This window comes from Puntigrus tetrazona, chromosome 13 (assembly GCF_018831695.1).
Source record: "Puntigrus tetrazona isolate hp1 chromosome 13, ASM1883169v1, whole genome shotgun sequence".
Classification (NCBI taxonomy): Eukaryota; Metazoa; Chordata; class Actinopteri; order Cypriniformes; family Cyprinidae; genus Puntigrus; species Puntigrus tetrazona.
This window is the reverse complement of record NC_056711.1, coordinates 2,022,194-2,047,676: the sequence shown is the minus strand read 5'-3', so window position 1 is coordinate 2,047,676 and position 25,483 is coordinate 2,022,194. Positions and strand designations below refer to the sequence as shown.

At 44.3% G+C, this 25,483-nt stretch overlaps 2 protein-coding genes across 6 annotated transcripts in view; one reads left to right on the top strand and one right to left on the bottom strand.

The window, feature by feature from the left end:
* Window positions 1-1,406: 1,406 nt before the first annotated feature.
* Window positions 1,407-8,195, bottom strand: fbxo28 (F-box protein 28). Its single transcript, XM_043255204.1, has 5 exons — window positions 7,961-8,195; window positions 6,845-6,954; window positions 5,887-6,025; window positions 2,922-3,117; window positions 1,407-2,592 (listed from the first exon to the last, which is right to left on the bottom strand). The coding sequence occupies exons 1-5, from the start codon at window positions 8,147-8,149 to the stop codon at window positions 2,180-2,182; spliced, it is 1,047 nt and encodes a 348-aa protein (XP_043111139.1). The 5' UTR covers window positions 8,150-8,195; the 3' UTR covers window positions 1,407-2,179.
* Window positions 8,196-10,565: 2,370 nt separating this feature from the next.
* Window positions 10,566-25,483, top strand: part of heatr5b (HEAT repeat containing 5B) — a 24,417-nt gene continuing 9,499 nt past the window's right edge. Inside the window, exons 1-21 of one of the 5 annotated variants that reach the window (XM_043255108.1) lie at window positions 10,566-10,671; window positions 10,784-10,956; window positions 12,132-12,343; window positions 13,091-13,199; window positions 13,641-13,790; window positions 14,257-14,428; window positions 15,671-15,825; window positions 15,905-16,154; window positions 17,044-17,199; window positions 18,156-18,406; window positions 19,753-19,864; window positions 20,105-20,257; window positions 20,337-20,436; window positions 20,765-20,874; window positions 20,963-21,126; window positions 21,973-22,148; window positions 23,045-23,150; window positions 23,515-23,705; window positions 24,267-24,426; window positions 24,602-24,791; window positions 25,237-25,406. In XM_043255108.1, coding sequence (XP_043111043.1) covers window positions 10,831-10,956; window positions 12,132-12,343; window positions 13,091-13,199; window positions 13,641-13,790; window positions 14,257-14,428; window positions 15,671-15,825; window positions 15,905-16,154; window positions 17,044-17,199; window positions 18,156-18,406; window positions 19,753-19,864; window positions 20,105-20,257; window positions 20,337-20,436; window positions 20,765-20,874; window positions 20,963-21,126; window positions 21,973-22,148; window positions 23,045-23,150; window positions 23,515-23,705; window positions 24,267-24,426; window positions 24,602-24,791; window positions 25,237-25,406 — 3,213 coding nt within the window. In that variant the 5' untranslated portion in view covers window positions 10,566-10,671; window positions 10,784-10,830. Of the gene's footprint in view, window positions 10,672-10,755; window positions 10,957-12,131; window positions 12,344-13,090; window positions 13,200-13,640; window positions 13,791-14,256; window positions 14,429-15,670; window positions 15,826-15,904; window positions 16,155-17,043; window positions 17,200-18,155; window positions 18,407-19,752; window positions 19,865-20,104; window positions 20,258-20,336; window positions 20,437-20,764; window positions 20,875-20,962; window positions 21,127-21,972; window positions 22,149-23,044; window positions 23,151-23,514; window positions 23,706-24,266; window positions 24,427-24,601; window positions 24,792-25,236; window positions 25,407-25,483 lie in introns of those variants that run through there. The other 4 variants (XM_043255109.1, XM_043255107.1, XM_043255110.1 and 1 more) reach the window with 4 other exon arrangements.

The window sequence follows — 25,483 nt, the reverse complement described above, 5'->3', positions numbered from 1 at the left end:
AGGCTGCAACATAAATGGGAAAACATGCGGGTGTTCCCTTTACGAGCACTAGCGTCGTGAAGTGTTCATTAGAGACTCGAGGAGCGGATGTGGGCGGGGTCTTTAAGACTGGTTGACCTCAGTGACAGGCGCAGTGTCTCCAACCAAAGACGCAAATTTAACTTGTATGCAAACTGGATTATCACAATTAAAAAAAACTGACAAATAAAGCAGTTCCTGATAAGCTAGTACTAAATGTCTCCAAGAAAACTAGGAGAAGCCACTGTATATAATGATTTTCTTGTTTGATAAATGCCACGCAGTGGAAACAGTCATTGTTTTCTGAGGTGGACACTTGTGTTTTAGAATGCAGTCGTGTAAGATAATTACACAGAAATCATTAGACAAACTTTGCTCTTATAGACCAAAACAACATACAGATGCAGCGCAACAAAATCGTTGTCTTGTTATCCCGTCCCTTCGTGCAAAGTCACCAGTGGTGGTGTATAATGACTACTTTTACAACTTGTAGGAGAATAAGATATCCCAGTGTAATAATACATGATTTAATTAGCAGGACGAGGATGGAGCTTCTCTTTTTTGCAGGACAGCTGCTCATCTCTGGATGTTTACGTGACTAAAATGTATAGAAATCATGGAGGGTCATAGTTTGTTTTAAACTTAAAAAAAGCAGTGCACTTGTTTTGGTGGCACTCCACTGAGAAAATGTATAGCTATGGCAATTTCGAACACTGTTATAATGGGATTTTGAGATTACTGCTGCAGCTTCTCCTCAAACCGAAATATATCAGGCGAAACGTTCTTTTTCTTGCAGACCCATGCAGAAGGGCACCTTGCCAAACATCATACTCTGGAAAATGTGGTATAGTGTCATCAAAGCTGATGTGGACCTTTTTCTCCCCACTGTTCAGAAGTCCACAAGGTCACTTTAACATTACAGATTAAAGGGGCGGGGTTTAAGCATGTTTGCAATCACAACCGCAAAAAGTATTGACAGTACATTAACGATAGGACCGGTGGAAACGAATTCCTTGAGAGCTGCAGCTCTGCTCAGTTTACCTCTTGATCAGCGGTGACTGCGGAGCTGTGGACCTCCAGGAGTTGAGCTTCAGACCAGTGTCTTGAATGAAACGATGATGTGCAAAAAAAGAGCTACTCTACCCCTCAGTTGTTACGGGCCCCAAGTTTGTCCTCCATGCGAGTCCGGTCAGCTGAATTATCATCCTGACTCTGAAGAACCGATCTCTCTGGTTATGAATAAAAGGTGACATTGCACTTGAAAAGCTAATGAAACCTTTCCTACATATTTGTGCGGAATGACAAAAACATCAGTGTCAAATGACTAAAAAATTTGCCTCACGGGCAAAAAAAACCCCAACTTGAACGTCAATGATTTACTTTCCTAGTAACAAGGCTTTCCACAATTTTTATTGCACTGACACAGATCTATTTGCAGTAAATTATACACCTACAAACAGTGGCAGGTACGACATGGCATTGACACCTACAAGACACTATCCTCAGTGATGGACGATCTTTAGACAAACAATATAATCATGTATGCTACAGCTGCAGACGTCTGCAAGACCACTGACTTGCTCATACTGTCGAGGCACATCTCAGATGAAATATTTCACTCTTAGAACATAGAACAAAGCTGATATTTACCATTTATATAACAATATAACTTAGTAGTCGGGTGACGAACACCTCGTGTTCTCCACTTCCAGAAGGGGGTCTAAGTTTTAACTTGAAAACTTCGTACAGAGTCGAACCTATTTATGGTGGAAACTACTGCGGAGCGCGAAGAAGCGGCGGCGCCTTCAGAAGCGCCAGGTCTGAGTCCACGTCTTCCTCATTCTTGCCGTTGATTGACTAAAGCTTCTTTGCATGGTTTCCTCGAGCTCATTGGCATGAAGGAACGTGAAAGACAAAATGTTGCTCAAGACAGATGCCAAACCTTTAGAAACAGAAGTCAAGCGACGGGGCTCAAGCATATTAGTGTATATTAATACGTGTCTGATATGAGGGACGCGCGACACATGATAAAACAATACGATTCCTCTCTCGTTATGACTTCCCTCCGCGTGATGCTCGCGGCATCGTTTGACATAAGTGGAAAAATGATATAGCTTTAAGGAAGCAAAAGAAAACCGGAAAGGTACGGAGAAAGGTCCCTCTATTTCTTGCTACGCAGGCGTTTGGAGTGACGCGGGAGGTCCGAGCACTTGCGGGGCCGTTTGAGACACAGGCTGCTCTCGCCCTCGGCGGCTGCGGAGGAGCCGGAAGAGCCGGAGGAGGTGGAGGCCACCGCGCTGTCCATCAGTTCCCTGAGCTTGTGCTCCAGCTCGGCCAGCCGGGCGTTCTGCTCCCCGATCACCTGCGACTGCTCCAGCAGCTTCTGCTCCTGGTCCTGCAGCTGCTTCTGCTGCTCCAGCTGCTTGACCCGCACCTCCTGCATCTCGCGCCGCAGCGCCGTCATCGACGCGCCGTTCACCTTCACCTGCTGCTGCACCTTGGTCATCTCCGAGCGCGACGGAGTGTTCTTGGCCAGCAGGGACATGGTGGTCAGAGAGGTAGAGGGGCCGGCCACTGCGAGACAGAGGGACGAGACAGAGCCGTCAGATTCACCACCACTCAGGAAAGACAAGGGATCACGAACTTCCCTTCATCTTTCGTGCTATAAAAACATCACGTAAGCTTCAGAACTCAAAACGTTGTCATTAGGTCTAAAAACAGCTGACATTGAAGGCAGTCGTCCAAAATGAATGTCTAAGGTGGACTACGAAGATAAAGTAATAAAAAATGCAGTTCATGAACTTTACCTGCACAAACAAAATGCTGGCAATTAATATCAGAAGGACCACAAGAAATGAAACAAAAAGTAAACCTGAACCACACAGATTTAGTGACACTCGTACCTGGAGCAGATCCGATCAGCCGTCCGGAGAGATCCGCGCCGGGAAGCCTTTTCTTCAGGATGGGGACGATCTTCTCGTCGAAGTACTCCATGGCCATGGAGGAAATGTCTCGCAGCTCCTGCAGCACCTCGTGAGCTCTCTGCGGCGCGCGTGTGGAGTTCACATAACGCAAAACACGATAAATCTCATCGATCACCTGCGGGACGCACACGACAACACCGTCAAACCACTTGGGCTTTTCACTCTTTTCTTGGTCAGAACAGAAAACATACAGCAATTAGTCACACGCTTTATTACATCCATCTACCTCCCAGGACCACACGATACCCTCATTCAACACACAGGTACATGAAAAACTGTTTTTTTGTAACCATCTCTAAAATATATTCTGGGTATCTCCTGCTCTCTTGTTATAATTTTTTTAAATTTGGTTTTTGATGATATCCAATTTTTTGAGATAAGTCTAAATCGATGCCCACGCTGTGTTCTCCCAGCAAGACAAAAATAGATCTTTGCAGTTGAGTGATCTTAAATGCATGGTATAATGTCTGATTAATAAAGAGCCTTTCTGAAAAATAACCACTGGACATTTACCAGAAACACAAGAGTGACCTTCCAATGTCACGACTACAGCAGACTGGAGTTTCTTTTGTTCAATTGAGCTAGTTCTTACTCATTAAACATGAATGCCAATTTGCATGTATAATTTGGTTGTGACTAAACTCTCCTTCACACACACACACACACACACACACACACACACACACACACACACCCGAAGCCAAGCGAACACGTACGGTGCTGGGAGTATTACTCATTCTGCTGAAGAGTTAATGTCTTCATGCGTTTCCGTACGACTGACTGATTAGGGTTGAGAAAATAATCAAAATGCAATATTCATGAAAACATTAGTGCTAAAATCTAATACAAAATGACTTCTAATGAATTAATCATGAGACTGTTTTGAAACGTTTATAATGTCAAAATCGTTGGGTTTGCTGTGTTATAAGGCCTGCACAGAGAACCGATTATTTTGTCAGAGACGTTATTTTATGATTGCGTCTGAAGTATGAGGAGATAAGCATGTATAGGTCATACTGCTTAAACATCCAGAGGATGCTGCTTTTTTTTAATGGTTTTGGTTTTAAATGTAACCCCTCCGGCAGCACATCCCATCATCGCTCTTCTGTCACACTAATGACAAACACCGGTGATTTGCATCGACTGCTGCAGGCCTTGAAGCCCAGCAATGCTTTATATGCATGTTTGCATAATCCCTTCTGAGCTTTTGCATTTCCTCAAGAAGCTACGACACACAATACAAGACTAACTCTGTATTACTTGGATTACTTTTAGATTACTAAAAATACTACTGATGTAAACAGATGACCCTTCATATGGATATGAGGGAGGTTTTCCTCTTTGCATTAAAAACGACATAACTATAATATATAAGCATTTCAAAACCTAACCTAACTAAACGTAGAAATCTTAAAATGGAGACTGGGCGCCAATTCTCTTATGATTATAAAATACACAGATGAACGCGTGACTGGGAAGACTGGGTTCTTTAAGCTCTAAGCAAGCCAGGCCTGGATTGTTCTCATGCAGACTCTGAATCGATTCAGCCGGTGGCAGGGTGCTCCAGGACGTTTTACCAGATTTTTATTTTTTAACTTGGTGATGCCGTTTGTGTGGTTGCAGTGAAAACCCATCGATTCAGAGCATTATCTAAATATGCATTATCCTTGCAAATACTGTCCTCTGGGGAAAAATTATGTAAACGATACAGTGACCTCAAAAATATTTACAGACTATTCTCTGTTTGCCCTGAAGCTGATAAAACAACACTGAAAAGTAAAAAATGCTTGCATCAATGAAGTGTGGCGTCCCACAAGGGACCCGTTTAGGATCACTGTTGCATTTTCACAAAGTGCTAAATGAATAATGAATGCACAAGACATCTGTTAGATTGATGGCTATTTTTAAGAGAGTATAGAAAGGTGGGTTTCAGAAAGCAGGTTGATACTAAACATCTAAAACAGTGGTGCGTTTAGTATGAGTTTAGTATGAGTTTAGTATGTGGTGCGAGTTATTATTACAGCTTAACTGACATTAATCAAACAGTTAATGAAGCTAAACTATTGGGTATCACCCTTGATAAACGTAGGGTCAAAGCAGTATATTGAGAATAGAGTGTATAGAATGAGAAAGGTGTTAGCCATGGTGAGGAGATGTAGAAAACACACTGACTTTACGTTTGATTTACTGAAAATAATATTGGATCATTTCTTCTCACAAGAGCAGAAGATAGGATGATTGCTGCAATACTATCATCAACATTTAAAGTTCCAGTGGATCAGTGTAATTATCACAATCCAATGTTTTTGAGTGAGTGAATGAGCTACTATACGGGCAGCAGATGTTTACATGCCAGTGCTAAAACATATTCTTAAACGTACAGGAGCACAAATACGGACTCTGTTAACGCTGTCATTAATGAGGATTGAGGCACTGGTATCAGTTGTGTTTTATATATTAAAAAGGTAGTAGAAAGTGGTTTCCTGGAACGTGAAGAACATTTATTAATGTATGGTTTTTCAGTGTTGTGTAGAAGACTAGCAATGATCCAAATGAATAAAGTCCTTCCCACAAGCCATGCATCAACTGTCCAATAAAACTGATCAGTGGTTACACGTTCATAACCACATATCAGCGCTTCTTTCTCGAAAACATCAATATTCAGTGCAAGTGCCTCCCAACAACTCAACCGCTGAGAAAAACCCTACATATTACACTAATTACACTTCATCAGCAAAACTGGAGGCAGAGAACTAATGATTGCAGCTGATCAAAAGATTATTAAGACGACTGTAATTTCATCCACTCATGGGTTGTCTTTCAGGTAAACATTTCTGATGAATTGAAAGACAGAAACGCTTCCAGTGATGAAACGACACTCTACCTTTCCAGGAATGAAGCAGCAGAGGTTCGAGTCCACGTATTTCATGAAGGTCATGTTGAGCAGCGACAGACGCGTCTCCACCGCTGCCAGTATGTCTGCGTGCCGCGCTAACGAGTGGTTCCTCCGCTCCGACTCCCGCCTGAGGACCAGCACAACACAGCAGTCTGAACATTTCATGGGTCTCTGAAGCCGTAGGGACCAGTCAGGTCAAGAAACCTCTCCGCTATAGGCCTTTATTCCCCAAAAGACGCATGTGCTGGTGATGGTTTCAGACTGAACAAACACCCACCTACTCTTGCTCTAATGCTTCTTATTTAGGGATAAAACGCGTCACTCAACTTAAGATTTTTAATTGCACTATTTATTTTTTGACAAAACGAGTAAATGAAAGGGGGTCCTTTTAACAGGCTATTAATGCTGCATGTTTCTTTGTGAAAGTGAAACGACATTTTTAAAACAAACCCTTAATCCAATGAGCAAGTAACACGACTGAAAGCAACCTCTTCATAAACAAACGACGGCTTTGTGCTCTGTCCATTAAAAATGAGAGGCGTGATGCAGCGTGAGCACATCTTAATCTAAATGATACTCTTATTTGGACTTCAGTGTGTGAAACTATAATACATCAAACACACACCTGAACGAATCAGCAGCAGATTCGCTTATGAACAGAAATCAGAGCAGAGCTGTGCCGATGAACTATCATTTGATATAAAGCCACGTGAACTTCCCCTCAGAGACGCACTGACAGACAGGCTTGAACTGATTGTAAAGCAGCTTGCGGTTCATCACGGCATCCCTGTTTTTAACACAACTCCGACCGGGATTCTCTGAAAGATGAAAGTCTAGGGCGACTAGGATGCGGTAAAACAGGCTAATTCTCCTTTTTGGGTGAACTAACCTTAATGGAGGCGCAAAAGCGTAGCTCTCGGCGGTTTTAAGCGGGTAAAGAACTCACCTGGGCAGCTGGGCTTTGACCTGTTTCTGGCACAGGCTGTGATAGCGCTCCACCTTCAGGAAGCCTTGATTGAGCATGCGCTGGCAAATCATATCCATGCGTTTACACACCTGCAACACAGAGGAAACCCCGGTGAGCCGAGCCCCGATCACCTCTTAAAGTCTGGGCTATACACGGCACTCGGTTTATCTTTCGTTTCTAATGTGAATTTCGTATTGTATCGTCTTAATCTTCATTGTTGAGTGCAAACTCCTCTTATAGGATATTCACCATTCGGTGTAAATTATTGTGAGGACATGTATAAACCAGGAAATCTGTTTAGTGACGACGTCTTCATCCAGAACCCAGTTTGTGGCTCGGCGGTGTTGAGAATCATCTCTAAAGCCCCGTTCGTAGCCGTATCTGCCTAGAAAACTCATTCTGTTTTAGTACGAAATGTAACTATAGGCGTCAAGCTTTAAAAAGGAAAAATATCAGAACTATCTGGACATTTATGAGCAAGATGCTAACGGTCTAATCAGATTGAATGATCTATGCTAAGCTAGATTTAAAAGTGCTATTACAGTGCTATTATACTCAACTGCATACCTCTAGGGGAGTTGGGAAATGAGCCTATTTTCATAAACTGTGTAGTGTTCCTGTAAGGTTTAATCCTATACTTATCTTAAACTACCACTTAGACTCGAGGACCGCTGCAGCAGCAGATGTTTCCACTCAAGTCCACTCTTAACAGGCTTCTTGTGAGTAATTGGCAAACACGGGCCCAGACCTGCAGTATGAGACCTCAGTAACACACAAGCTCCAGCAAACATCGTGAGGGACACCGAGAGAGAGCAGCCGGACGAGGCGCGAAGCCCTGAGAGACGAGCTACACCTGGATGAGCTCAGAGACGCAGCTAGCAGCTAACGGACAGACTGCGGGGACTCGCGCGCTGTAATGGTCACGCGGGGTGTGTCTGAACGCGGGTGTGCTGCACACCAAGACCGCCCTCGAAGCCTAGCCCGCTATAACGCGCTCGGTCGCCGCTAAAGGCCGCTCTAAACGGCCGACCTCGGAGAGCCTCCGGACCGCCGCGGCCTCGAGCGACGGCGCCGAGCGGCTCGTTGTTTTCTCACCAGTCGCAGCAGGCTGATCTCGTCGTAGGACAGGAAGTTGAGGATGTTCTCGATGGCCACGATCGGGAGTCCCAGCAGCGCGTTGTTCTGGAGCGGCTGCTCCGGCGCCGGAGACGGGATCCGCGGCGACACGGAGTCCGGATCCAGCGGCGCGACGCCTCCATCAGCGCTCACTACTACAGCCGCCATCTTCTCCGAGCTCGATACCACCGGACGTGACGACACGCCGTGCGGCCTAGCGGGCGGAAGTGACGCAGAGCTCGACTTATTGATTAATCCCCTAAAAATGTTGTAATAAAATAAGAAGTGTTTAATTTGATTTAAATAGGTTCTGCGAGGAAAAGCCCTCTCTATATTCTTTCAAAAAAAGTGTCCGTTTTAGACTTGCACTCTATTCATTCACTAACAGAATGTTTTCCTCAAAAAACAAACTTCAACTCAACTTTATTTATATAGCACTATTTGAACAACACATGTTGATCGGTGTGCTTTACGTCATCTCAATACACAAATTATAACATACAACACATCACCTAAAAGAATGATAATAATGAAAATATCATTAACCCTATCATTATCATAACAAAATCATCGTCCCTGAACTGTAAAGGAAAACTATTCCAAAGTATTAGCATCCAAACTTTGTCCGTTGAATTTTAAGTACATATTGAGTAGTTGATCTCAAAGTTCTTCCACTCTGATGCAGGACCGTGCAAGGACTTACACACTGTTAAACTCAACCCTATTCTATACTGGAAGCCAGTGGACATAAATCAACAACAGAGGGGTGTGTTTACGTTTTTTAATATTCATTTTCAACCTTCTGCGGTCTTAGGATAGATGCTTAACTAATACCCTTTAAAGCCAAGTAATCAAGTAATCATATTGTAATCAAGTGGAGATGATGATTTGCAATTTCAAGACTCTTAAACGTCAAACGTGATTTCAACCAGATTTCTCAAATGAAAAAAAAACTACAACTTGTGTCTTCTTCTCATCAGCCATGTTTTTAGATCGGAGAGGCACGCCAAAGGGCTCTAAACTAGGTAAATATATTGGCAAATCCTCCGTGCAGTAGTGGGATGCCATGTCATACTTTTCCAAAGATGCATGCTCAGTGAAAAAAGTGTGGGGGCCGGAATAGAACCTTGAGAACCTTTCTACTTTATACTGTACAGTGCTTTGATGCAACCTGTGCTGTTAAAAGCACTATAAAAATAAAAATGATTGATTGATTGATTGATTGATTGATTGATTGAGGCACACCACATATACTGTAAATGATGTTGAGCTGGATATACATGCACCAAATCTCACCTCCATGCCGATGTTACTGCCTAACAAAAAACAGAGGACAGCTCTGGTTAAACGCTATGAAATGTGTGAACTGGACAGAAACGACCGTCAAAACCGCTTTAGTTTGCACACTTCTTATCAGAAGAGGTTTAATAAAGTATCGTCTTTTATAGTTATGGGCGAGCCTAAAGTTTTACAGCATCTCACGACTATGTTGTTTATGAAATAATGCCTGTGTGCAAAACAACATATTTTACACTTATTTTACATCCTGTGAAAAGGGGCATGATAGAAGTCTAGACGTCTGCTCTTGGGACAGAGTTAACAGAGCTGACTGAACGCTTTGAAGAGGATTGGTGGAAGTCATGGACAGAACACGTTCTAGTTCAATTTGTGCATGTCCTGGCCTCATACCATTTAAAATACTACACAAAGTCCTGATTATCAGAAATATTTTGAAGAAATACTGAAGACAGATGTAACAGACTTTACACCTTTCTTTGAGTCGTGTGTTTTTTACTTGCATCATTTGAGGGTTTATTTTTGAGGAGGTTTGCCCTGAGTTTCTGTTCAATTAGTGGATGAATAATATTGTTTTGGGTTTTCATGTTAAAAAAGAGGTAATAGTGTACGTGTTAACATGAATGTCCTTGCTTCAAAATTCAATTTAATCGTTGATTAACTGTGTCTGATATATTCTGTTATTTTACTAATTGGAGACATATAGAATATATAGGAAATGTATTAATTGTATTAGGAAAATATTATATTCTTTATGTACATTTTCTTCAGCATTAAGCAAATTGCTTAAAAAGTATAAAAGTTACCTTCAGTTTACTTCCAAGTTTTTCCAGAAGAACTCTTCCTAATGAAAACGAAAAATACATGCTCCTCCTCCTCCATTTTCACATAAAAAAATATTAAAATCAAATAAAAAAGGAATGGTGCCTGCAAAGTGTATTGTCTGTATTTAATTTGCATTGTATATTGGTAATGTATTTTATATATTTGCCTGTAAACGGATCTTTATGTACCCTCGTTTTATTTCATTTATTTATTTATTTATTTATTTATTCCTTTTTTCTCTTTTCGTGAAGAACCACGTCAGGAGACGCCCACGCAGTCACGTGATACCCGTTCCTTTTCTCAGCGCTGGTGGGTGGGACCAAAAACTACACAGTTATTGCTGGAAGAGTTTTACACACAAGAACCTTCGTAATACACGTGTTTCGCTCAATAAACATTTAGCGTTCCGTCTCTAGACTTGACTGCAGTTTAATAGAAGACCTCTGGTGGAAGTCAACGCCCACTTCGACCGGCGTGACGACGTTCTCTCCGTTCATTGGCTGTAGAAGCGGAAGCGACGCGCCGTCACCCTTCCGCCGATCTCAATACAAACACTACACGGAGAGCAGGTAAGATAAGGTTTATTTCACGAGCTACATCTAGTGTGTAGGCTCTAGTGTCCCGCCCTTCACACGGGTGTCGTTGTTCTGAAGTAGTTGAGGTGTAAACGCGCTCTGTTAGCTCTCTGCCGCTGGAGTGCTGACCTCAGAAGAGAGCTGTCTGTCGGGATGGAGCTGGCGCACAGTTTGCTGCTGAACGAAGAGGCTCTGGCTCACATCACCGAGGCCAAGAGAGCCGTCTTCATCTTCGAGTGGCTCCGCTTCCTGGATAAAGTGCTCATAGCCGCCAACAAGGTAAGAAACCCCCGGAGAACGGTACACGTTTAAGAACCAGGCTCAGTGTCTTGAGATCCGAGGCCGGCTTAAACGAGCTTTTATTCCCGGCTCACGTCAACATGAGTTTCCACTCGGTTTATTAACCTCGTCGAGCTTTCTGACTGTCGCTAATGACCTCTGCTGGTCTTGAGCATGCAGTGAAGTGTGTGTGTCTATCTGTCTGTGTGTGTGTGTGTGTGTGTGTGTGTGTGTGTGTGTGTGTGTGTGTGTGTGTGTGTGTGTGTGTGTGTGTGTGTGTGTCTGTGTGTGTGTGTGTGTGTGTGTGTGTGTGTGTGTGTGTCTATCTGTCTGTCTGTCTGTCTGTGTGTGTGTGTGTGTGTCTATCTGTCTGTCTCTGTGTGTGTGTGTGTCTATCTGTGTGTGTGTGTGTGTGTGTGTGTCTATCTGTCTGTTTGTGTCTGTGTGTGTGTGTCTGTCTCTGTGTGTGTGTGTGTGTGTGTGTGTCTGTCTGTGTGTGTGTGTGTGTCTGTCTGTCTGTGTGTGTGTGTGTGTGTGTGTGTGTGTGTGTGTGTGTGTGTGTGTGTGTGTGTGTCTGTCTGTGTGTGTGTGTGTGTCTGTCTGTCTGTCTGTGTGTGTGTGTGTGTGTGTGTGTGTGTCTGTGTGTGTGTGTGTGTCTGTCTGTCTGTCTGTGTGTGTCTGTCTGTCTGTGTGTGTCTGTGTCTGTGTGTGTGTGTGTGTCTGTGTGTGTGTGTGTGTGTGTGTGTGTGTGTGTGTGTGTGTGTGTGTGTGTGTGTGTGTGTGTGTGTGTGTGTGTGTGTGTGTGTGTGTGTCTGTCTGTGTGTGTGTGTGTGTGTGTGTGTGTGTGTGTGTCTGTGTGTGTGTGTGTGTGTGTGTGTCTGTGTGTGTGTGTGTCTGTGTGTGTGTGTGTGTCTGTGTGTGTGTGTCTGAGTGTGTGTGTGTTGTCTGTGACTATTACACCAGTACAGTACACTTGATGAGTGTTTATGTGTTCACTGGTTGGTTCAAAAGTTATTCTTCAGTCCGTGGCTAGCGCAGCAGTCCAGTCGTGTATTAGCTGCGCCTGTGTGTGTGTGTGTGTGTGTGTGTGTGTGTGTGTGTGTGTGTGTGTGTGTGTGTGTGTGTGTGTGTGTGTGTGTGTGTGTGTGACCTGTCGGTCTGCTGCTCGTCTGCAGGTGGATGTGAAGGAGAAGCAGAAGAAGCTGGTGGAGCAGCTCACAGGTTTGATCAGCAGCTCTCCCGGGCCTCCCACCAGGAAACTGCTGGCCAAGAACCTGGCGGTGCTCTACAGCATCGGAGACACCTTCACCGTCTTCCAGACGCTCGACAAGTGCAACGACATCATCAAGAGCAAGGATGACACCGCTGCGTACCTGCCCACCAAACTGTGAGTGTGTGTGTGAGTGTGTGAGTGTGTGTGTGTGGACACGGCGAAAGCTCTTCACCGTGAGACGCCTGCTTTTAGACCAGTCTTTCCTGTTGGTTATTATCAGGACTATCTGTTGAAGGTAGTATTTTCAAATCACGCTGTGAAGGAGGACATCCACAGAGGACCTAAGATCACCTGAGCCAAAAACACACAGAGCATTATAACCTGAGTCTAGTGCCAGATCAAGCACTCTCAAAACTCAAAGCCGTTTATACATGTTTTATATCACACTAGTACTTTAAGTACTTTAGTTTTTGGATATTTTATTATGAAAATCCTACATATGGTGCCTTTTTAAAGACTCGTTTTATAAGATGGACCCAGATAAAGTCTTAGGATTTATTATTATCACTATTAATATTATTAATAATTTGGTTACATTTATATTTTTTAGTTAATGGAGAAATGCTATATAAAAGGTTAGTCATCTGTTGTGTGTGTGATGCTGCAGAGTGACCCCTAGAGGTCCTCCTCTCTCTCTGAAGGGCTGCTCAGGAGTTCTGCTCTCAGTCGTGGGTTTCTTTCGTTCACTGTGGATCTTAGTGATCTTTCTGATCTCGTTCACGGTTACAGTGAATACAGTCTGTGTGCTCGTTCAGGTTTTAAGGGCAGTTCACACCACGCTGACAAACAATAAGCCAAACGTCACTTATTACAGTGCTGGAGGGTTGAGCTGTGTGTGTGTGTGTGTGTGTGTCAGTGCAGGGCAGCGGTGGCGTGTGTCGGGGCGTTCTATGAGCGGATGGGCCGAATGCTGGGCAGCTCTTTTCCTGAAACCATCAACAACCTCCTGAAGGCTCTGAAGAGCGCAGAGGTACACGTCTTTCACCTGATGATCACTAGAGATGTGCTCACGTTGAAGCAAAAAGAAAAGCACTGGTCCACAGGCTCTCATGACGCTCTGCGCTTTATTTACTGATCATTCAGTCAGCTACAGACACCTTTTTTTGCTATTTTCATTTGAATAATTTCGGTTGCCGAACATTCAGCACATCCCGACTAAACACTGTTTATTAAAAGATCATGTGATTGGTCATCATACGCTTCCTGTTCAGCTGAGAGTACATACCAAAAATGGTATTTATTTTTATAGAAGTGATAACACTGAGATGTTCCATGCTCTCATATGTGTGTATTTAAAAGGCCCGCTGGCGTCAATTAAAGTCGCTTCTTTGGGCAGGATAATTCCTGAGGTTCTTTTCCAGTCAAATGTTCGGCACACGTGCATGTAGCTGGTGTTTTGTGCTGGTGTCAGTCTCAGGGTCGAGGTGAGATCCTGCTCAGTCTTCAGAAGGTGCTCAGCGGTCTGGGAGGAGCGGCGGCCTCCTGCCACAGAGACATCTACAAGAACGCCCGCTCCATGCTGACCGACCGCTCCATGGCCGTGCGCTGCGCCGTCGCTAAGGTGAGCCACGCCGCTCTTCTCTGTATGCTAGGTCTACAACAACTAGTCCATTATGATCAGTGATGAAAGTAACTGACGACGACTCTCATTATTGCACACCGCTGGCAGACCAGACTAAACCTCAGCGCTGAGTAACAGGTTACTGTGGATGAAATGCATCTAAAGCTAGTGCAGGAAACAGAAAGGGATGAGAAACATGATTTATTTTAAGCTTGAAGTTAATGCGTTATTCTAATGGCTTGACTTGACAGATGCTAACATGTAAAAGGATGTACTGTGTGGAATTCTGTGTAGAAATAGATTCATAACTGCCATAACTAAAATATTCACGTAGAAAGCATTTCACAGTTTTACTGTGTTTAAGACCTCTTTAAACCCAGCCCTCTTGAGCGCTAGCGTATGCACAGGTCTGAGCGTGATGATGAGGATGAGGATGATGATGATGATTGTTCCTGTGGTTGGCCAGTGTTTGTTAGAGCTGCAGAACGAGGCCGTGTTCATCTGGACCACGGAGCTGGAGAACGTGGCCACGCTGTGTTTTAAGGCTCTGGAAGGCTCTACGTACAGCGTCCGTGTGTCTGTGTCCACGCTGCTGGGAACCGCCATGGCCACCGCGCTCATGCCCAAGCAGGCCACAGGTCAGCGGTCTTCATCTTCATACTGCTTCTGCATCACACAGCATGCCTCTGATTCCTGCGGCACAGAACCAGTCACAAGGGACAGTTTAGTTGTTCTGAACCTGAGGTCAATCATGTATGATGGGCTCTTAGGAGAGGACAATATGAGACTGAGAGTTTTCTAAACATGATGCATAACCCTGAGATCTTATGTTTAATATTTAATGTCGTGAGACAAAGGACATACTTTTATAAAATGCACGCAGAAAAAGCATTTTCTTTCACAAGTACATTGTAGAGTATTGTTTTATAGTTGCTTCTTCAATTTTTGCACACACATAATCTTTGTGTGTGTGTGTGTGTGCGGTGTGTGTGTGTGTGTGTGTGTGTGTGTGTGTGCGGTGTGTGTGTGTGTGTGTGTGTGTGTGCGGTGTGTGTGTGTGCGGTGTGTGTGTGTGCGGTGTGTGTGTGTGTGTGTGTGTGTGTGTGTGTGTGTGTGTGTGTGTGTGTGCGTGTGTGTGTGTGGTGTGGTGTGCGTGTGTGTGGTGTGTGTGTGTGTGTGTGCGGTGTGCGGTGTGTGCGTGTGTGCGGTGCGGTGTGTGTGCGGTGTGTGCGGTGTGTGCGGTGTGCGGTGTGGTGTGTGTGCGGTGTGCGGTGTGTGCGTGTGCGGTGTGTGGTGTGTGCGGTGTGTGTGCGGTGTGTGCGTGTGCGTGTGTGTGTGTGTGTGCGGTGTGTGTGTGTGTGTGCGGTGTGTGTGCGGTGTGTGTGTGCGGTGTGTGCGGTGCGGTGTGTGTGTGTGTGTGTGTGTGTGTGTGTGTGTGCGGTGTGGCGTGTGTGTGGTGTGTGCGGTGTGCGGTGTGTGTGTGCGGTGTGTGTGCGGTGTGTGTGCGGTGTGTGTGTGTGTGTGTGTGTGTGTGTGTGTGTGTGTGTGCGTGTGTGTGTGTGTGTGCGGTGTGTGTGTGTGTGTGTGTGTGTGTGTGTGTGTGCGGTGTGTGTGTGTGCGTGCGGTGTGTGTGTGCGCGTGCGGTGTGTGTGTGTGTGTGTGTGTGTGTGTGTGTGTGTGTGTGTGTGCGTGCGCGGTGTGTGTGTGTGTGCGCGGTGTGTGTGTGTGTGTGCGGTGTGTGTGTTTGTGTGTGTGTGTGTGTGTGTGTGTGTGTGTGTGTGTGTGTGTGTGTGCGTGTGTGTGTGTGTGTGTGTGTGTGTGTGTGTGTGTGTGTGTGTGCGTGTGTGTGTGTGTGTGTGCGCGGTGTGTGTGTGTGTCAGTCATGCGTCAGAACGTGAAGCGGGCGACTCTGGAGGAGGTTCTGGAGCTGATGGCCACAGGCTTCCTGCGAGGAGGCTCAGGCTTCCTGAAGAGCGGAGGAGAGATGCTGAAAGGAGCCTCGGTCAGCCGAGAGGTGCGGGTGGGCGTCACCCAGGTGAGTAACAAAAACACTGCTAAAATAACTCCCTCTGAGCAGCCGGTGACCCCGTGTCTGTTCGTGTCTCTCTGCTCAGGCGTATGTGGTGTTCGTCACGGCTCTGGGCGGTCAGTGGCTGGAGCGTAACTTCGCCGTGTTTCTGTCTCACCTGCTGGAGCTGGTGGCTCACCCCCGGGCCACGCAGACTCACGTGGAGGCCGTGTATTCCCGCCGCTGCGTGTCCTTCGCCTTGAGGGCGACTCTGGGCGGTCTGCTGGGGGAGAAAGCTCAGATAGCCGCTGCCAAGGAAATCTGCCTGGCCATCGGCAAACAGATGAAAGCCGTGGGTAAGGTCTAGGTTCAGGGGCGCTCGCTCACGCTGGCTTAACTTCTCACTACACTACACTCTAAAGATTACGAACAGTAAGATATTTAGCGCATTACTGTACAGTACATCACAGATATCTGTACTAAAATAACCGCCTTCTGTTTGAGTATATTTTAAACTGTTATTTATTTCTTCTTCATTACTCCAGTCTTCAGTGTCACATGATTCTAATGATTCATTCAAGGAATTATTATTATTATTATTATTATTATTATTATTATTAGTAGTAGCAGGATTTTTTGATGAATAGAACGATCCAAAGATCAGCATTTATCTCAGATTAATATCCTATAACCTTATATACACTATACTGTTTATATATTTGGTGAAATGTTTGAAAGAAATTGTAGAAATGAATCATTTTCTATAGAAAGGATGCTTTAAATTTGTTAAAAGCGACGTCAACCGCATTCATAACGTTACGGAAGATTTTTGTTTCAGAAAAGTAAATCTAGATCATCTTCTGAACTTTCTATTTATCAAAGACACCTGAAAAACTCAGCTGTTTTTAACAATGAAAGGTTCAATAACAGTTTTTTAAAATAGAATATTAATAAATTCGAATGATTTCTGATGGATCATGTGACTGGAAGAATGATGCTGGGAACATCACAGGTATACACTACATCTATAGTCATATAGGAACGGTATTTTAAATAGTAAAACTACTTTAAATCAAAGAAGAGTCTTCTTACACTTACTATAGTTTAGGGTCTTGGTTTAGGGTTGCTTCATAGATAGTAAGTACACGTGATGTGAACAGCAGTGATCTACAGACTCGTGAGGGATCTCTTAGGTCTGCTGTAACGTGTGTGTGTGTGTGTGTGTGTGTGTGTGTGGTCTCTCAGAGGCTGTGGTGAACGACCCCGCCAGCGAGGGCCGGGCCGGGGCCGCAGACGTGTCGGCCAGTCAGCACGTGATGGTGTGTGCTCTGAAAGAGCTGGGCAGTTTGGTCCAGAGTCTGAGCGCCACCGCTTCTCCTCTGATCCAGGAGCCGTCTGTCGGTAGGAGAGCACTCACACACACTAACCTGCTGAATGTCTCTCAAAACCAGGAAGTGATATTAAATGACCATATTAAAGCACACGCAAAACAAAAGCTATATTTACTCTCTCTCTTATCCCAACACTGTAAGGTCTTCAGATCACAAAGAAAGATGTTTTAAAACATTTCCGTCCCTCTGCTGAAAGTGTGTTTTGCTGAAACGTTTTAAGCTTAGACCCAGACTAAAATGTAAGCCTGAGCTGTTTCGACCGAAAGAAACTTTCACAGACTCATTCATTGGTTCTCTTGTTTAATCTATTCAATGTGCTTTCAATGCATTTTTTATTTATTCATAATGATCTTCATATTAAATCTAGTAAGAATGATGAATGCGTAGGCTAAACCTTTTTATGATGTTAATATTACGCTGTAAAATAGGTGTTTTGCTGTAGATTTACAGTAATTGGCCTGGTTTTCTCAGCAGCTTCCTGTTTCTGAATCAGCTTGTCTGTAGTTTAACTGCATAAATTATTATATATAAAATAACATTTAGTTTTTTCACACACATTGCACTCATTTGAAGGGATTGTTCCAAACGCATAAGACTTTATTAATTTAATCCTAAAGTCTGATACTTCCAAAACACATACGAATCAAGCAGCTTTAATCCAAATCCTCTTTTGAGCTTCTGTTTACCGTGTTTGATACGGATTTGACCGTGTCCTTATGAGCTTGTAGAGAGAGACAGAAACCCTCTGCTTTAAAAATATCATTTGTGACCCCGGGCCACAAAGCCAGTCCAAAAAAAGTACATGTTGTAATACTGCACATAAGGGTCACATCGTCTGGATGTGTCTGTCTGGTTTGTTAGGATAGCATGATAACTGGCTGAGAAACAACTAGTTGAAAACCTGATATTTTTACTTCATATCCTAATGATTTTTGGCCTTAAAGAACGGTGTATAATTGTGGTCAGGTCTGTTGGAGACGGTCAGCTCGGTGCTGCTTCACCCCAGCATGGCTGCTCGTCTGGCGGCGGCCTGGTGTCTGCGCTGCGTCGCCGTGGCTCTTCCTCATCAGCTCACGCCTCTGCTGGAGCGCTGCGCCGAGTGCATCAACAACCTGAAGAACTCTCCCGAGGCGGTGAGCGGCTACAGCTTCGCCATGGCTGCTCTGCTGGGAGGAGTACATCAGTGTCCTCTGGGCGTCCCGCACTCCAAGGGCAAGGTCTGATCCACTAAACACCGGGCACCCCGTCAGTGGGGCTTCATGCCTTGCGAATTAGTAGAACTGATTTGAGAGAATAAATACAGTCAAAAACTTCTTCAGACACCAGATATCATGTACGCTATAGAGGATATCAGAATAAAGTAAACTGACATATTATACAGTGCCTGGCAAAAGTATTCACACCCCTTCGATCTACACTCCATACACCATAACTATAAAGAAACATATTACAAATAAAAACCTAAACCGATTCCATTGCATCTATTTGGGACCGTTGAAATGTAGCTCCGCAGCATTCATACTGCTTGTAGATGTTACTACACTTAGGGTGACGTGAACCTGTGGCAAATTCAACTGAATTTATAAATAAAAGGTCTAACCGCTGATACAGCATTTCAGAGCAAAAAAAAAGAAGATACATTAATGTGAGCAGAAACTACCTGAAGAACTGAGAAGCAGGTTTGTGCCGCACATCTGTGAAAGACTGCTTCACTGAAGGGTCACAGAAGCATGCAGTCTCTGTTAACGTTAATAAAAGAAGTCTGAAACAACCAGGACTCTTCCTTGATCTAGTCTCCTGACCAGACTGAGCGGCTGATGAAGAAGGGCTTTGGTTTAGAGAGGTGACCAAGAACCTGACGGTCGCTCTAGTAGAGCTTCATGGTCATATGTGGAGGTAGAAGAAATCTACAGAAAGACTCGATCCTCTCCTCAGTGAAGACACATGATAACACACTTGAAATGTGCAGAAAAGCCCCTAAAGATCCTCTGTTTGGATTAACCTCATTCATCATGTTTGAAGGAAACAGCTCTGCTCGTGACCTGCAGAGTACGTCTCAAAAGTAAAGTGCTGTTTTTGGACATTTAGTTTAGGGTGTGAATACATATGCAGTGCACTTTTTAAAATTTGCATTTTATTTATTATGTTACAACCCCCTTTTTTTTCTAGTTATGGTGTATGGAGTGTAGATTGATGTGGAAGAAAGTCATTTAAAGCAGTTTAACATAAGGCAGCAACTTAAGAAAACAACAACAACAACATGTATGAATACTTTCGCAAGGCACTGTATATAGATGTATTTTTTACCTTTTATTCAGTAAAAATATTGTATCATCATCACCATCATACGAAAACAGACCATAACACAATATTTCTTCTCTTAAATAGTAATGTGACACACATTTACTAATAATAATGCCAGAAATTAGTTCTGCCTGCTCTACTTTCATTTAAACAATAGGTCTCCATAATATTCACCTATTTTTACATTTCCTAGTTCTGACTTTATAACTCTGTTCAACTCAAAAGAAAGTAGTCTGTAGTGAGCTGTGATGTGTTTCAGATGGTGGTGAGTATAGCCGAAGATCTGCTGCGCTCCGCCGCTCAGAACAGCCGTCTGTCTCTACAGAGAACTCAAGCCGGCTGGCTGCTCCTAGGAGCCCTCATGACCTTAGGTGAGACTCCAGCCGCGAACCTCTGGAAGATAAAACACCTTGTACGATGAACTACAGAGCTAATGCACCTTACTGACTGTTTTCTACTTTACTGCACGATCTAATCCATAAACGTCATTCCATTCAAATGTCCTCTTAATGTTGAATATTCGGCCTCTTCTCTACAGCACGTGATGAGTGAATCGTAGCGTGTGTCAACTCACCATAGCGTTGTGTTTTAAGTACTGTGTGATTTCTCAGGGCCGTCTCTGGTGCGCTACCACCTGCCGAAGATGCTGCTGCTGTGGCGTAACGTCTTCCCTCGCTCTCAGAAGGAGCTGGAGGCCGAGAAGGCCAGAGGAGACTCCTTCAGCTGGCAGGTGATGCTGGAGGGCCGCGCCGGAGCCCTGTGTGGTAAAACACCTCAGATCACCTCCTCTGCTGTGCCTTTCGCTCTGCTTCCTGAAAAACTCACAATGCCTGTTCCTCGCAGCCATGCGCAGTTTCGTGGCTCACTGTCCCGAGCTGCTGACGGAGGACGTGATCCGCAGACTGATGACGCCCATCGAGTGTGCCATGACCATGATGTCTCAGTGAGTGACGCGTTAGGGACTGAGAAGTGTCTGGTGTATGACATCATCACATCTGTGACCCTAGACCATGAAACCAGTCTGACTAAATCAATCTGAGGATTCATAAACATCTAAATGCTGAGAAAACCACCTTTAAAGTTGTCCAAATGAAGTTCTTAGCAATGAATATTACTAATCAAACATTTAGTTTTCCTATGTTTACAGTAAGAGATGTGCTAAATATCTTGATGGAATATGATCTTAATATCTTTAGCTAGATTTTTGGAGATGTTTTGTGCTGCGGCAGTGCTTCTTCTTTGGGTCACAGCCCTGTGTTTTTGGCGTGCAGTGTTCCTGCGGTGATCAAGGTTCACGGAGCTCATCTGAAGGCCAGCGCTGCCATGGTCCGACTCAGGCTCTACGACATACTGGCTCTGCTGCCGCCCAAGACCTACGAAGGCAAGTCCCTCGCGGAGCGGCGCTCTGCCGCTGTCAGCCCTGGTGACCTGAGAGCTGATTATGATTCTGATTTGTCCACCGTTGACAGGCAGCTTTAACGCTCTCCTGAGGGAGCTGGTGGCAGAGTTCACGCTCACTGATAACTCGGCCAACACCACCACGTCTCTGCTGCGCTCGCTCTGCCATTACGACGACAGCGTGCTGATGGGCTCCTGGCTTCAGGAAACAGATCATAAGTCTATTGAAGATCAGGTAGGCTGATAGTTTTGACCCCCTGCAGAGAGGTGAAGGATTGCTTCTACTGGAGCGCCTTTCTTCTAATACTATGGGAGTAAAAACAAACACCAAAATAGAACTTTAATGTAATATAAATGTAAAGAATTACAGCTATAGTGACATATGGCTATGATACTTTTCATACAGTTTTCTGATTGATTTTTATATTCAGGAATCACTTTAAGTGGTTTACTGTGATAAAACCGTGGTTAAGGGTCGTTAGAAATTAAGTTTTAAGAGAAATTACTGTAGCATTTCTATTAATAGAAGTGTATTAATTATGAATAATAATAATAATAATTAAACTTAGTCGTGATGGTGAAATTATTACTGGCCTTAAAACAGCCCAAAAAAGTTTGCCGAAACGTATCGAAATGTTTAATCAGCTCTCTTTGAATTACTGATTCATACGATTTGTTCAAAACACTGATTCATTCAGAAACGGTTCACGACTCACAACACTTCTGCTGTGGTTTAAAAAGTATTGTTGTTGATAATGCTGAGCAAAAACAGACATTATTTTGTTTAAAATATAACAAAATATTGTATGAAATAACATCTGCAATCTTTGTCACAAACAACACTGCTGTGATATTGCTCTCGCTGCTGGGGTGATATCACTATCAGGCAAAAACTCCGGGCACAGCTGCAGTTATGGGGTTGTTACCCTGCATCATGAGATGCTGGCTCCTCAGTGCTGGCTCCTCAGTGGTCCTCTTCAGAGTCGCTGTGGAGCACCAGTTCTGACAACCGTGCATTTCACATCTCAGATTATTCAGTACTCCTGAGCAGGATCGGTTCATGACGGTTTGTGTTCCTCAGCTGCAGCCCAACAGTGCGTCCGGCAGTGGCGCTCTGGAACACGACCCGTCCTCCATTTACCTGCGTATCCCCGCCGCCGAGGCCGTGCCCGGACCGCTGCCGCTCGGAGTGTCTGTGATCGATGCCTCCGTCGCTCTGTTTGGAGTCGTCTTTCCCCATGTCTCCTTCAAACACAGGTACTTCTGCTTGCTTGGGATCCATCTGTATATTAATGTATATTAGTGTAAAACAAAACCCTTTTCACCTTGACAGCTCTCTTGACGGCGAGCTGTTTCAGTGCATGTCCCTTTAAATGCTAATGAGCTACTGCAGACCCCGCCCCTCTCGTCCGTTCCTGTCACCAGTCTTATTGATATGGTTATGACCAGTGTTGGGGGAAACGCATTAAAGCAATGAAAGTTACGTAATCAGATGACTTTTTTCAGGTATCTGTTAAAGTAACGCATTACTTTTTAATTTGACAAGAAAAGTAACCTTTTCCAAAAAGTAACTTTTATTTTCCCATTATTTTCATCAAAATGGATTAAAACAGTGTAATGCAAGAAATGATGCACACCTGTGATAATTAAATATTAATAAAACACATCTAATCCTATTTTCTTTACCAATGTCTAACAATACTAATAAAGCAAAAAAGGCTGAAGAGTATTAAACTGTATTCAGCCGAAGGTTTCTTTCTTACTTTCTGGTGTTAAAGAGTGTTATATTTGCTATAAATAAAACCTCTTATATTAATAATAAGCAGTAAAGCCCTGCTCATATTTAAAAAGTAATGAGAAAGTAACCTAACACATTACTTTCCATAAGAAGTAGCCAAGTAATGTAAGAGAGTAGCGCAATATTGTAATGCATTACTTTTAAAAGTACCTTTCCCCAACACTGTTTATAACTGCTCAAAAACTATTTAAAAATTAGTTTTTAATCAATAAATACAGCCTTTGAGCGAAAGGCACTACTTTCAAAACATTACAAAGACTTATTAACCCTAATCTATTTCCTCGTAGGCTTAGATTGGTAAGTAAAGAAGAAATGAATTAGTCTGACAGGTTCGTGTGATTTCGGTCTCTTCCAGGTTGCAAATGCTGGATCACTTTGCCGAATGCATCAAACAAGCTAAAGGCGTCCGCCAGCAGGCCGTGCAGCTGAACATCTTCACCGCGGTGCTGAGCGCTCTCAAGGTGACCGCTCATCTGCTCTGTGCACGTCAACGTCTAGTGATATCTTCAGCTTGATTGAACCTGTGACAGGCTTGATTGAGACGAGCCACATGTGTGCAGAACCGATCTGTTTATGCATGCATTAAATATTTTAATGCCCTTTAAATAGGTCGAATGACTTCTGTGTGCAGTCTTAAGTCATAGAAAGTGTAATTTAGTGGCTAGTAACTCTGGGAAATCACTGGCCACGGCAAGTTGATAATATTATTGTTTTGGTGTATAATCCGTAAAACAGTCATAATTGATGTCACTGTACTGGCGATCAGAAACGTTGATACGGTTGATACGTTGTTAACGGTGTTGTGTGGTGTCTGTCTGTGAGCAGGGTCTGGCTGAGAACAAGAGCAGTCTGGGCCCGGAGGAGGTGCGTAAGTCAGCCCTAGCTCTGGTGATGGGTGCGCTGGACAACCCCAACCCCATCCTGCGCTGCGCTGCTGGAGAGGCTCTGGGCCGGATGGCACAGGTTGTGGGAGAAGCGTCCTTCATCGCCAGGATGGCACAGCACAGCTTTGACAAGTAGGATTCATCACATTCAACCCGTAAATGCATGAATGTTTAGCCAGTCTTTATACATATTCGGCTCTGTAGAGACTCCAGCACAGACGGATCTCTAAAAATATATATTTTCATTTTTAAGAACAGTACAGTAGCTTTTGAAACCTTAGAAGGTTCCATCTAACCCATATTCATATTCTCCAAACAGTCATTTTCAATGGCTTCATATTCAGGTATTTCGGCAGCTTATTCACCATGTCCACCTTTAAATGCATATTTTAGTTATTTCTCCGCATTAAAGCCATCTTCTTTCGTCTCATGAGGGAAACATCACGTCATCTTTGTGCACCGAATGATGAAGAGGCATTGCACACATTGAGTCATCGGATATGCAAAAAAACTCTTTCATATCTCAGGTCTTTAGCAACTAGGGATGGTGATATTTTCTGGTATTTATTGCAATAAGGGCATTAATGACTAATTCATACGCATCCACTGAGAGACAGGAAACCTTCTGCCATGTCACGGAGAAAGGAGCATGTGGAGGATCCTGACCTCTTCTGTCTTGAATCGTCCTCCCAGGCTGAAGTCGGCGCGGGACGTGGTGTCCAGGACGGGTCACTCTCTGGCTCTGGGCTGCCTGCACCGCTATGTGGGCGGCATCGGCTCGGGCCAGCACCTGAAGACCAGCGTTAGCATCCTGCTGGCCCTGGCTCAGGACGCCACGTGTCACGAGGTCCAGGTGAGCTCAGGCGTGTGATCACGATCGCTTTCAACGCTCAGTTCTGTGTATTTTAATAGAAGCAGGGGGATGTGCTGCGCTGCGAGCGGAGTAAAGGAAAGCACGTCTAAAGTAAAACCAATGAAATGTTCACACGTGTCGTGCGGAGGTTAGTGATCTGTCCTGGTGTTTTCAGACGTGGGCTCTGCACTCGCTGGCTCTGATCGTGGACTCCAGCGGGCCCATGTACCGGGGTTACGTGGAGCCCACGCTGTCTCTGGTGCTGACGCTGCTGCTGACCGTGCCTCCGTCTCACACCGAGGTGCATCAGTGCCTGGGCCGCTGCCTCGGAGCGCTCATCACCACCGTGGGCCCGGAGCTGCAGGGTAACCGCACACGGCAGGGTCCCCGGGGACTTCTCATCAGTGCATAACAGATCTTTAGGTTTTGGGCCACTGTCAGTAAAGTGTTTCATTAGCTGACATTACTTTAATTATCATGAACAAATACACTTTAGTTTGTTCTTGTTACAATGTAATTACACACTGAAGAACTGAGTAATATTAATTATCTACATGCCCTTACTATATAGTTAGGGTGTGGTTTAGGATTGCTTGCATGCAATTATGCATAATTTGTTGTTATTATAATAATAGTAACATGAAACAAGATCACCTTCAAAAAGAAAGTAGAATTTACATTTAGTCATTTAGCAGACACTTTTATCCAAAGTGATTTAAAAGTGATGGCAATAGAAGCAGTCTAAACAACCAAAGAGTGCCGAGTGTCGGTGTTAGCTGAGATTGACCAGGAGATGTGTGTGTCTGTCAGGGACCGGCGGCAGCATCTCTACGATCCGCTCGTCGTGTCTGGTGGGCTGTGCTATCATGCAGGACCACTCCGACTCTCTGGTGCAGGCCGCGGCCATCTCCTGTCTGCAGCAGCTGCACATGTTTGCTCCGCGACACGTCAACCTGTCCGGCCTGGTGCCCAGCCTCTGTGTAAGACCACCGCTTCCTCCTCTTTTAATGCTGGGGACCAAATCATAGCAGCCTAGAATAGCCTTTTATTTTTCACC